General features: G+C 37.9%; 1 protein-coding gene across 3 annotated transcripts in view; it reads right to left on the bottom strand.

Annotated features, from left to right (window-relative positions):
• LOC149165129 (oxidoreductase) overlaps positions 1-4,223 on the bottom strand; it is a 33,366-nt gene extending 29,143 nt beyond the window's left edge. Inside the window, exons 1-4 of one of the 3 annotated variants that reach the window (XM_089432247.1) lie at positions 3,975-4,208; positions 3,713-3,871; positions 3,500-3,560; positions 3,159-3,197 (exon numbers count right to left, since the gene is read on the bottom strand). In XM_089432247.1, the coding sequence (XP_089288373.1) occupies positions 3,159-3,197; positions 3,500-3,560; positions 3,713-3,826 (214 nt within the window). In that variant the 5' untranslated portion in view covers positions 3,827-3,871; positions 3,975-4,208. Of the gene's footprint in view, positions 1-3,158; positions 3,198-3,499; positions 3,561-3,712; positions 3,872-3,974 lie in introns of all 3 variants that reach the window. The other 2 variants (XM_089432249.1, XM_089432248.1) reach the window with 2 other exon arrangements.
• Between the last annotated feature and the right edge of the window lie 8,405 nt (positions 4,224-12,628).

Below are 12,628 nucleotides of genomic sequence, written 5' to 3'. Positions count from 1 at the left end.
TCTTACCCTTCATGTTGGGACACTAAACAAGATAATGACCCATCTTCTCACAAGCAAAGCATTTCACTTTGTTCATGTCCTTCTCCTTAGCCTTTTGGTTCCCCTTATCCTACTTTGCTCCACTAGAAGACCCCTTCTTGATCTTCTTTCCCTTCTTTCCCTTTGCCACAAGAGCAACATTCTCCTCTTCACCTCCCCCACCACTCTTGCTGCCACCTTTCATACTCCTCTTGATCTCCTTCTGGAGGAAATCATCCCACATCGTCCAACCAGGATAGTGTTCTCTGGCCATCAAGCTGTGGATAAAACTATACCACTTCTCGGTGAACCCCTCTAAAGCAATCCAAACCAACTGCTCCTCTAGAACAATCTCTCCAATAGAAGCTAACTCATCCTTCACCTGTGAGACTTTGGTAAGGAAAGATGACACACTGTCAGTCTTGGTCATCTTGGTGTTGCGTAGTTTTTGTCTCAACACCATCTTCCTGCTTTCATTAGAACTCTGGTGCAAAGAGACCAAGGACTCCCACATTTGATATGCATATTTCATCCCAAAAACATGAGGAAATAAATGGTCCTTGATGGCATCTAGAAGGATCCTCTTCGCCTTCGCATTCTTCTTGTTGAACTCGACCAACTAAGCTGAATCAGTGGGTGCTTGCACAGCTACTTCAACATCATCCCACACTTCCACCTCCTCCAGTAAAAGCATGATCCTCCCCTTCCATGGGCCAAACTTTTCAGCCCCCATCAATCTGTCCTCTACTCTCAACCCAGTAGCCATGACCCCACAACCAACAAAATGAAGCAAATCTAGAAGCTAGAACCTCTCTCCCTCTGAACTGTTGAAGTCTTTGGGTTTCTAGCAAAATTTCAAAGGTACGGTTCACTGTTTAAAGGCTTTGATAGATTTCTGCCCTCTTTATCAGCGGACTGAAATTTGAGATTTGAGCCTTAACTTAGCTCAACTTTGCTCTGATACCATGTAGAAAATTAATGATCTGCACCCTTACCCCAATTTACAAGTTTGCATGTGTTTATTTGGCCCGACCCACATGTTTTGTCACGCTGATATAAATTTCAGAATGCATTAATTATAAACATTCAAAAAGTACTTCTACTATTTTTCACTTTTCCTATCAGCTGAAATTAATACAAAATTTAAGCATCATTCAAGCATGTGAGACACATATTTTTTGTCAAGCCCCACAGCCTCTTGAGGAAAACCGGTCTTCAAAGGAGGATTTTATTGCTTGAGAAATTAGTCTAAATACATAAAATTAAACATAGTACTTATCTCCCTTCAGCGCAAGCATTAAATGCAATTTCTGGAAATTTGTGCCCACTGAACAATTTAGATTTTTCAGCAAATTTTGAAGCCCAGAATTTCTGCATTTTCTCACAGCTCAACTCCTAGGAAAATGTGCCCAAAATCAGCCTCAATTTCTGTGCTGGAAGGTGCATCAAATTTTGTGCAAATGGCTGACTGTACCTCCTCGAAATTTGTGTCATACTGTTGCTGAAATCTGCCTCGAAAAATGTGCTGCCTGTAGGTGACAGTCCTGAAATTCATGCCTCGAATTTCAGGACAGACTGTTGTTGTTCCTCCTTGAACTGCGTTTTGTTCTGCTCCTTGATTTTCAAGCCTGCTGCCTCAATTTTTGCACTGCCAATCTCCTCAAAATTCATGCAGCCCCTCTCCTAGAAAATTGTGCCACTGCTCCTCGATTTTCGTGTTGCATGTACAATCAATGCCTTGGAATTCGTGCTCCCTCCTTGGCTGCAATTTCTCCTCTACAATTTCTTCTTCTCTCCTTGAAGTTTCTCATCTGCTCTTCTCCTCATGCTCTCTCAAGTGTAAAGTGAAGAATAAGCATCCATTTTCTCCTTTTGTCTCTTAGAAAGATTGAATCCCTAAACCTAGGATCCAATGGATGAGATTTAATCTTCAAATCTCAAGATGTGTGGTTGAGATTAACTCTCCCAATTGACACCCCTCACACATTGGCCCCATTACTTAAAAGCCTCCTAGTACATTTACATTTTTCTATTTTTCTCATAAAGTGATTTTTCACTCCACTTTAATATTAGAAAAGTACACTTAGTACTTTAAACATAAAATCACTTTATAAAGTATAAGTGATTTTAATATTAGAAAAAGTACATGGTACAACACTTTTAATACCTTTTCCACCCATGAAATTAATATAAAAAAGTCATTAATGTTACCAACATCTCTCCTTGGTACTATTTCCAACAATAATGTCCGCTGCAGAAGATCTCCATAAAGCATAAACATGATACAAGTGTTTGGCGAAGATGGGATTATTGCAAAGGAGGTGTTGGGTGGTTGTGCATCAAGACAAAGTAGGCAAAGTATTTGAAGAAATTGTACATGCAAGGGTTGTATCCACGCTAGGATTGTTGGAAGCCTGTTCAGAAATGGCAGGCTTTTCCTTGGTGTGCCAGGGATGGATGGACTGGGCCAATCAATAGTACAATACTGCAAACTGTGGAGGTCTGGAGTTGTCAGTCACAAAAAAGAGGATGATTGCCCTGATCCAGAACATGGAAGGAGAGGCTGCAAGAGTCGCAAATGGAACACTGACAGAATTGGGAAAATAGGGAAAAATATATCGTTATAGAGGTTGAAGACTTGCATTTACCCTGTATGAGATCATGAGTGCCTTCTCTTGCCAGCCTTGTAAGAGATCTAGCAAGGGCAATATCCCTCGAGAAGGGCTAGACCCGAGGCCAGAAGCAAACCAACTCTGATACCGAATGATACAGTCTACCAATGACAATTAGTTGAGTAAAGAAGCTAATAAGGAGATTGGCCAAAAGACACTTATGATGTCTGGCTGTTTTGCTTTATTATTTATAGCCGAATGACCCACTCAATAATGCTAACTAACTGCTCAAAACATGGAGATAAGTTGACTGTGTCTCTATAACAAATAATAAACCATTATGTAGCCTTTATAGAACAAATCAGTACGCTGCACTCATCCCTGTTTTTTTCTGTTTTTATATTTCCAGTGACAGTGACCACCATTGTAATCGAAGCCAACTCTTAGAATTAGCCTCAAATAAATTGTTATCACATAAAGTCTTTTTAATAACTTTAGCAATTTCTATTACAGAAAGTTTATACTTACAGGCTTGAGGCAGAAGACCCTTCTCATGCACCACACCTCCTGTAGACCAACACCATCATGGGACACCAATAGCGATTCTTTTCAGCATCTATTAACAACTGAAAAATAATGAACTAAGGAAGCTAATGGCATACATCGTTGATCATACAATATAAATACAAAAGGACTAAGTAGGCTACTATCGCAGTTCAATTTATAGGCAAAACAAACATCGATAAGACAGTTCCTTTGACAGGCTATGTGGAATTTAACGTGCATTCATCTAAATGCCCTAAATATCTGCTACAATGCCTGAGAAAGCTCAAAACAAAAACTATAAAAAACAGTAATAACACTCCTACCCCAGTTTTGGAGCCTCCGGTTTTTCAAGGATTTCCACTTTGACATCGGGGCTGAATTTATCTGATAATTCATGATACAATTCAGTTTATCAAGCTGTATGATAAGGAAATGTTGTTTACCGTTTTACAAACAAACAAGTTGCAACGAATTCAACACCAAATTTTAGTTTCTGAAATGCTAGGAAACAAACGAGAAAAAAAAGAGCATTGAACCTGCTGCAATAGATGGTTTTGTTCAGCCTCTGTGATGAAATCCGGAATGTACGCAATTGTGGGCAAAGACCCTACAATGAATTTTTCCAAACGATTTTGTTCGTAGTCCTCCATTTTCACCACGACCGTGAAGTTGGGTTTCAAAAAACTTCAGAGATGCTGTATATAATTCAAAAAAGTAGGTATGGCTCATGAGGCGCATCTGCGTTTTTGCAGATGACTAAAAACTAATAAATTGTAAAATGGATTAAAACTTCCAAACCTTTCGTGTCAATGCAGGATTTGGCAGAGCCCGAAGTCCCTCGAACAAGAGTGAGGAGTGTTGCTTGATATGATTAACTGGGCCGTTTTGATGGTTGTTTTGGACCAGAACTGGCGTATTTGAATTTTGAGTGGTTTATGTGATGTGATTTCCAGGATTGAGGGATCTTTCAAAAAAGCTTAGTCTTTTTATGCTGCTGTTTTGCCTTTTTGGTCCTTTAAGAAAAAGTAAGGGAATGGGTAATTTAATGGGGAAATCTGAGTTAGGTTTGGGATTAAATTTATCTGCAACCAAAATCTATATTCTAAGGGACTTTGAGCTCTATCACGACAAATCAAAATGTCATTTTTTAAGACTTACTAAAAACAGGTGGAAAGGAAAACAAACAATCTTCCCTAAACTTTTAAACTGCTCTACTAAACTGCTATGTGTTGTAGAGCTTAGTCTAAATTATTTATGTATATTTGAAGTCATAGTTTAAATTAATGATTGAGATGATATGTTTCCTATAAGTTGATGATTTCAATAATAAGTTATTGGAGTTATTCATCTCAATAAAGTTATGTGGATCCATCTTATCTTAACACTTGGTATGGACATATCTCAATAATTTGTGTAAATCAAGATCATTACATTTGTATGTTGTTAGTAATAGAAGGAGCGTGAGGAGATGAACAATTAGCAATAGCAATCACCTTTGAAATTGAGGGATATGAGATGCTAGTAGGTAGTGTTAATAAGGAGATTAAGCAAGAGGAGGGTTTGTTGCTACTACTTGGGCTACCACTATAGGGTTCTTGTTGTTGCATTGTGGAATCTAATCCTACAAGGGGTTGTCGCGCCACCCCACCACACCCCACAACTCTGGACAATGAAGTTCTTTATTTTCAAGCACTCATATTTGCCCTAGGGAAAGTTTTGGAATCACAACCTTCTCAGTTCATAATAAAACTTGACAATATTCTTGAGGTTCCCCTTTGAGCCTCCATTTACATATATGTGGCTCTTGCTCTTGCTTAACATGGTTTGATTGTCTAGTTTATAGGAAATTGGCCTGCCCTTTGATCAATAGCCACCTCAGTTTAGAGAAATGGATAGGTTTTAATTAAAGGTAAGCTAACTCGTTGCTTTGTAGTAGGGGTTTTTACACCTTCCTCTTTCAAGCCAAATAAGATAGGGATCTCATCATTAGGAATGGTCCATACTTCTTTGGCACCAAAGGAATGTATATGAAAAAATGGACCCTATATTTTCAACCATGAGATTGATCTTCCTTTGACGATCCTAGTCGTGGTTCATCTTCTACATCTACCTTTTCATCAGTGAAATGAAGACTCATTATGTAGCATCGAAAATTCTCTAGGGAATTACAGTGATAAATTTGAACCTAAGGATGGCATGTTCACATACACCAAGATCTTCGTGGATTTAGATCTAAAATAAAAGACTTCCAAAAGAAATCCTCTTAACTCTCGATAATTGGAAGCATGTTGAGCCATTGGACTATAAGCAATTTCCCTTTAAATGCAATACTTGTAACAAATATAAACAGTTTGTAAAGGATTGCAAGAAAATACTCCCTCCATCCCAACCTACTAGAAAAAAGGAAGAGCAATAGCAAGTTGTTAAAAAAATATGAGCTTCAAACACCTAGTAATTGTAAGAATTTTAAATTCAACCCCATTAACCTTAAGTCCTTCAACCTCCTTCGAATCAAAGCAATTGACTCCTCAATCTCAAGAAGCTCAGGCCTTGCCTAAAAAATATTTTAAGTCGAAATTGTGGAAATGTAGCTTGGTCTCCAGGTTTTATTAAGGGAGGAAGCACAAGCTCACCAACCACCAAGTTTGAAGGCCTTTCCCAAGAAGATCCAATTTAGTTTACTAAATTCATCACAATAAATCACAACCCCCACTTCGATATTCCCTTCCAAATTTCCTATTCACTTTGAAGTTTTTGGTAGTGCTAGATACCGCCAACATACAGAGGATCTCCTCGATATAAGGTCCAAACTAGACCTCTCACCATTTGGTGTAGGAGTCTCATCCGAAATACGGCTCGATTGTCATTTACTTAAAGATATGCCTTGGCTTTAGCTGTCAGCATGAGAGAGAAGTGCAAATGTCCTTTTGAATGAGCAAGCTAGTGTGCCTTGTGAATGTTCGATTGTAGATGTATCAAGGTTCTCTTATTGCAGAGGGGAAATGAAGTGAGCCTCTAAGAGAGAAGTAATAGTACTACCCTAATGGAGACACACGTGAAAGAGAAAGGCTCGTCTGACATCAAGCGAAATAGTTCACAAGGATGCGACAATCATTATAAACATAACAACACATTTCCAACAAGAAGCACTGAAGTCACCGAAATAGTTCAATTACTCCAATACTAATGAAAGCAAACATGAACCATAAACATTCAAATAATAGTCTTAGAAACATTCACAATCCATGTGTGAAAATGTGTTGGCATGGAAGGCTTCAATATCAATCAAAAGTCCCAATATACATAAATACAATGAACACCACAAGCTCCAATAGTGGAGCGTTAGAGTCACTACTTGCTCCCCAAAAGTACTAAGTTTGTCTCTCTAATGCCTTGTGGGAGAAGCCAAGGTTAAAAGCCCCTTACATGAGAAATGAGGATGTATTTATAACTTGAGGCATGACCTTTCACATCCTCGTGACTTTTGACTTTCTAACTTCTAGTGACCTTTGGACTCCACAACCTTTGGAATTCCAAATGAATTTTGGAATTACATGTGACTTTTGGTAATACATGTCTTTTGGACTTCCATGACTCTTTAGTTCATACATGACTCTTGGTCTTCCACTTATTTGTCTTTAGAAAGATTACAATAGTACATCACGACTTCCACATCATCGTGTGATGAGACTTGACATGTAGTGACTGGGACTAATAGTGACTGATGACATGGACTTTCTCCAGTGGTGACATGGTTGTCAACTGTATCTTCATTCTTTATGCAGCTTCAATTGTTGATGTCCTCTACCCTCCAAAGGGTCTTTGATCAAATGGAGTCTTTGGGGTGCTTTGATCATCAAGATTCAAGCGTGTTCTTCATTCTTTCTAAGATTCCTTTGTTTGTTCTCCTTGTCTGATCTTCCTCATGTGTGCTTGCCATGATGTTTTTGAAATACCTGTATCTACAAATCACTCATGACGAGCAACCTTTAGCTTAAAGTCTCCTATTATACCATGTTTCATGCATATTTTCTATTCATGCCTTTCCGGTGCACTCAAGAGGGATAAAAGGGGCTTCAGGGTGCATGGGCGCACTTTAAAAGGATGAAGGGATGAAGAGGGAAGGCTTCGGGGCTTCAGCATGTGCTCATGTGCTCAAAAGAAGGGGACAATCAAGGCAGGGTGCATGGCGCAAGTCTGAAGGACGAAGGGGAAGGCTTCGAGCTTCCCAAGTGTGTTGTGTGCCCAAGGGAGAGATGGAGGGCATAGGGCGCACTTCTAAAGGCTGAAGGGTGTAGGTTTCAGGACTTCAGGGTGCACACATGCACTCAAGGAGGGCGCACTTCTTCGAGTCGAAGGAGTACACTCAAGGAAGACTTGGTCTCTAAGAGGGCGCAGTTCAGAGTAAGGAAGGGGGAAGAGGGTTAAGGAGTGTGACTTGTGCCCCTAGAGGGTGCATGGTGAACTTCCAAACAACGAAGGATTCCCTATCAAGGCTTCAGAGTGCGCTCATGCACTCTTGGCCTTAAGGGGTTTTCTTTGAAACCGAAAATTTGTCTAAGTCGGGAATATGAGGCGGGGGGGTGAACAAGATGAGTTGAGACATAGAACCATGTGCGAAACATACCAACTCGTCAAGAAATCTTAGACGAACTTGAAAAAGGATGAATATACGTCAAAACGCCACTTGACAAATGACGAATATGTGACCAAAAAGTGTTTTTTTATGACAACAAAGATGTTATGATCATGAAATGCACCAAAATATGTTCTGATCAATGTGACGACGCTTGAGACCATTCAAAGACACTTGAAACACATAGAATAACATGAAACAATATTTGTTGATCGAAGTGACTCAGTGATAGTAGGATTCAAAATTCAAATGTAGTGAAAGTTTGGAGGGTGTTGTAGCAGTGACAATAAAAGCTTAGGAAGTTACACCGCTTACAACTAATGGAGGTACTACTTTGGACAAGCAAAAGGAAATCAACCATGTTCCAAACGAACAACGGTACCCATAAGGTATCTTAAAAAAAAAAGAATAATAGTTAGAAGAGAAAGACAAAGAGAAGGACAAAATATAGGAAAGACTTTTGAAGAAGGAAAACAAGAAGGCAAGAAGCAAACTAAAAGAAAAAAAAAAAAAAAAAAAAAGCAATAAACAAAGAAGAAAAATTTGGGTATTTAGACAACAATAGTAAAATCTTTAGGGGTTGGATCCCAAAGTGCAAAGAGTCTTAGAATTTATGCTCCATCACATAGTGGAAGTCACAAACCCTCCTCTATTAGGCAATGGATTTGGTTTCCTTGAATTGTAGAGGTTTGGGTAGCTTATTAAAAGAAGAAGCAATGAGATATTTATTATAATTTGAAAAACCATCCATTTTCCTTAGAGGAAACTAAATTAGAGGCATAAAAAATGTTGGTAGTATGTAAAGTGCATTGGAAAAGAAGAGAATCAAGAACAATGGCCAGCTCCAAATGGGATTCAGGAGGAATCTGCACCCTTTGGGATACTCATTTATATGCTTGGAATTTTTCATGAATTTTCACATCAAACTCGATATTGCATCTTAATTTGTATCACCATCAGTAATCAGGTAAGCATCACAACATTTTTAATGTTTATATGCCTACAACTTACAAAGAAAAAATAATACGGTTGGCTCTCTCTTCAAGTTCTAAAAGACTAATTTTTTTCAAAATAACATCATTGTTGGGGACTTCAATGTGATTTTAAATGGTAAAGATAGTTGGAGGCCTATTGTGAAAAAAAAAGAAACAAAGATCTTATGATGGATTGAGACTCAGTGGATGTCAAATAATTGAAAGGAAAATATGCTTGGATCAATAAGACACTTGGAATAGGCCACATCATAGCAAGGATGGAGAGATTCCTCATTCAGAGTAATCTTTTGTTGCATGAAAATGTTATATCTTCTAGGGTCAGCCCATTGGCCATTTCTAATCATAAACCAATTTCTCCCCAAGTCCTTGAAACCCCAAACTTTGGGCCTCTTCCTTTTAGATTTAATGGAACAAATGGATAATTGCATCTCCAATCTACGAAAGGGAGCATAAACTCAAATTTGTTAAACTAGCCCTCGAGGAATGGGTGAAACATCGATATATCTCTCATAATAAAGAAATGCAACATACCCATTTGCCTTATTGGACCATAGTACTATTAAATTGTTCTGATACCAATCAAAAAAGAAGAAAAATGTGCGACGTAACACATATATGCATGTAGATAACATAATTGTTAAAAAGTGAATGAAAATTAATTAAACATGCACAATAACATTTAAATACATAACTCATGAATTACACAATATTCAAGAATTTTATCATAACATTAAAACTATAAAATTAAAAGTGAGAAAATGGTTAGTTTTATGACATTTACATAATTGGTTGCAGGTGTTGGATGTTCCACCCAACCATGGACTATGTTGCTCTAATTTTCTCAACAACAAATCACCCATGAGCTAGGGCTGTGATTCCACAAAGATGAGCAAGCTCCTATGGTGTCTAAAATCCACTCACACAACCAAATAACCAATAAAAGCATAGTGACATGACTCCTGAAACAATTCCAAAAACCCAACTCCATTCCCCATTAGTGTGCACAGCCCAAGGGATGAAATTTCCTTCTCTGCACAAGTATTCCTTAGACAATCTCCATCCCCTCCAAAGCTCCAACACAAAAATGCCCAGGAATTTTGAAAATGATGGCTTTAGGAAATCTAGTTATTATAGGAGTGCTCACAGCAATGTTTACATAGGATCTTGGATAATTTTCAGTGAAGACTTCTCATAGGCATACTAGCCTAGTCCTCAACGTAAACTCAAGCTCTAAAAACTACTTTTCAACATAGAATATGGTTGCAACCTCTTGTAGCACACCAAAACTCTGTAATTATTTCCTTCTTCCTCTTTGTAAAACTACACATTTCTCTAATCATATTTCTTCTCCTTTTCCTCCATGCTTGTTTGAATCTCACACTTCTCAAAGATGATTTTACTCAATGCATGTTATCATAACTAAGTGAGCTAACACTTTCACCCACCTCTTAATTGTGTGTACCTACCTTCATGCTTCAATAACTAGCTAAGGTGACTCTTGTACCAACCTCACACACGTGATTATAGGCATGTGGATTTCTCCTTAGGTTTATTGGAGTAATCTAAGTTAGGTTTGGGATTAAATTTACTTGCTATCACTTATCTCTATCCCGAGGTATTTCTAACCTTATCACAACAAATCAATATGTCACTTCTCATAATTAAACTTAGGTGGAAAGGAAAACAAACAATCTACCCAACCCCCGAGCTATGGACACTAAGCTTTTGAATTGCTTTATGTTGTAGAGCTTAATCCAAATTATTTAATGTATAGTTGAAGTCACAATTTAAGTTAATGATTGAGAATATATGTTTCCTTTAAGTTGATGATTTCAATAATAATTTATTGGAGTTATTCATCTCAACAAAGTTATGTGGATCTATCTTATCTTAACACTTGGTATGGGAATATCTCAGTAATTTATGTGTAGATCAAGATAAGTATACTTGTATGTTGTTAGCAATAGAAGGAACATGAGGAAGTGAATAATTATCAATATCAATCACCTTTGAAAATTAAGGGATATGAGAATTCTAGTAGATAGTGTTAATAAGGAGATTGAGGAAGAGAAGAGGGTTTGTTGCTACTACTAGGGCCACCACTATAGGGTTCTTGTTGTTACACCATGAAATATAATCCTAGAGGGGGTTGTTGCGCCACCCCACCACACCCCACAACTCGAGACAACAAAGTTCTTTATTTTGAAGCACTCATCTTTGCCCCAGGGAAAGTTTTGAAATCCCAACCTTCTCAATTCATAATAAAACTTGACAATATTCTTGAGGTTCCCCTTTGAGCCTCCATTTCCAAACATGTGGCTCTCGCTTTAGCTTAACATGGTTTTATTGTCTAGTTTATAGGAAATTGGCCTACCCTTTAATCAACGGTCACCTAGGTTTAGAGAAATTGGTAGGTTTTAATTAAAGGTAAGCTAACTCGTTGCTTTTGTAGTAGGGGTTTTTACACCTTCCTCTTTTAAGCCAAACAAGATAGGCACCTCATCATTAGGAATGGTCCATACTTATTTGGCACCAAAGGAATGTATCTAAACAAATGGACCCTAGATTTCAACCATGAGATTGATGTTCCTTTGACGGACCTAGTCTAGGTTCATCTTTCACATCTACCTTTTCATCAATGGAATGAAGGCTCGTTGTGTAGCATCGAAAATTCTCTAGAGCATTACATTGATAAATTTGAGCCCAATGATGGCATGTTCACATACACCAAGATCTATTTGGACATAGATCTAAAAAAAGGCTTCCAAAAGAAATCCTCTTAACTCTCGATAATTGGATGCATGTACAGCCTTTGGACTATAAGAAATTGCCCTTTAAATGCAATACTTGGCACAAATACAATTTCTTTGCAAAGGAGTGCAAGAAAACCCTCCCTCCATATCAACCTACTCCAAAAAATGAAGAGCAATAACAAGTTGTCAATAAAAATATGAGCTCCAAATACCTATTAGTTGTAAGAATTCTAAAATCAGCCCCATTAACCTTGAGTTCTTCAAACCCCTCTAGATCAAAGAAATTGGCTCTTCAATCTCAAGAAGATTAAGCATTGCCTAAAAAAAATATTTTAAGTCAAAATTGTGGAAGTTTAGCTTAGTCTCCAGGTTGTATTAAAGGAGGAAGCACATGCTCACCAACCAACAATTTTGAAGGCCTTTCCCAAGAAGATCCAATTTAGTTAACTAAATTCATAGCACAACTTTCCATAGCCCCCATTTTGGTATTCCCTTCCAAATTCCCTATTCACTTTGGAGCCTAGGAAGTTACACCCCTACAGTTAATGGAGATACTACTTTGGACAAGCAAAAAAGAAATCAACCATGCTCCAAACAAACAACAATACCCATGAGTTATCTTAAACAAAAACACAATAACAGTAAGAAGAAGAAGACAAAGAGGAGGATGAATATAGGAGATACCTTCGGAGAAGGAAGGCAAGAAGGAAAGAAGAAAACTAAAGGAAAAAAAGGAAGAAGTAGTGAACGAAGGAGAAAAACATGGGTATTCAAATGACTATAGAAAAGTATCTAGGGGTTGGATCTAAAAGTGCAAAGGGTCTTAGAATCAATGCTCCATCACATGGTGGAAGCCACAAACCCTCCTCTATTAGGCAATGAATTTGGTCTCCTTCAATTGTAGAAGTTTAGGTAGCTAGTTAAAAGAAGAAGCAATGAGAGATTTATTAAAATTTGAAAAACCATATATCCTCCATGGAGGAAACTAAGTTAGAGGCATAAAAAATGTTGAGAGTATGTAAAGTGAATTGGAAAAGAAGAGAATCAGGAACAATGGTCAGTTCCAAA

Source organism: Pinus tabuliformis, chromosome 5_1 (genome assembly GCF_031772625.1).
Source record: "Pinus tabuliformis cultivar Carrire ecotype Pingquan chromosome 5_1, CPIR1, whole genome shotgun sequence".
NCBI classification, from domain to species: Eukaryota; Viridiplantae; Streptophyta; class Pinopsida; order Pinales; family Pinaceae; genus Pinus; species Pinus tabuliformis.
Note: the sequence above shows the minus strand (reverse complement) of the source record. Positions and strands in the feature narration are given on the sequence as shown.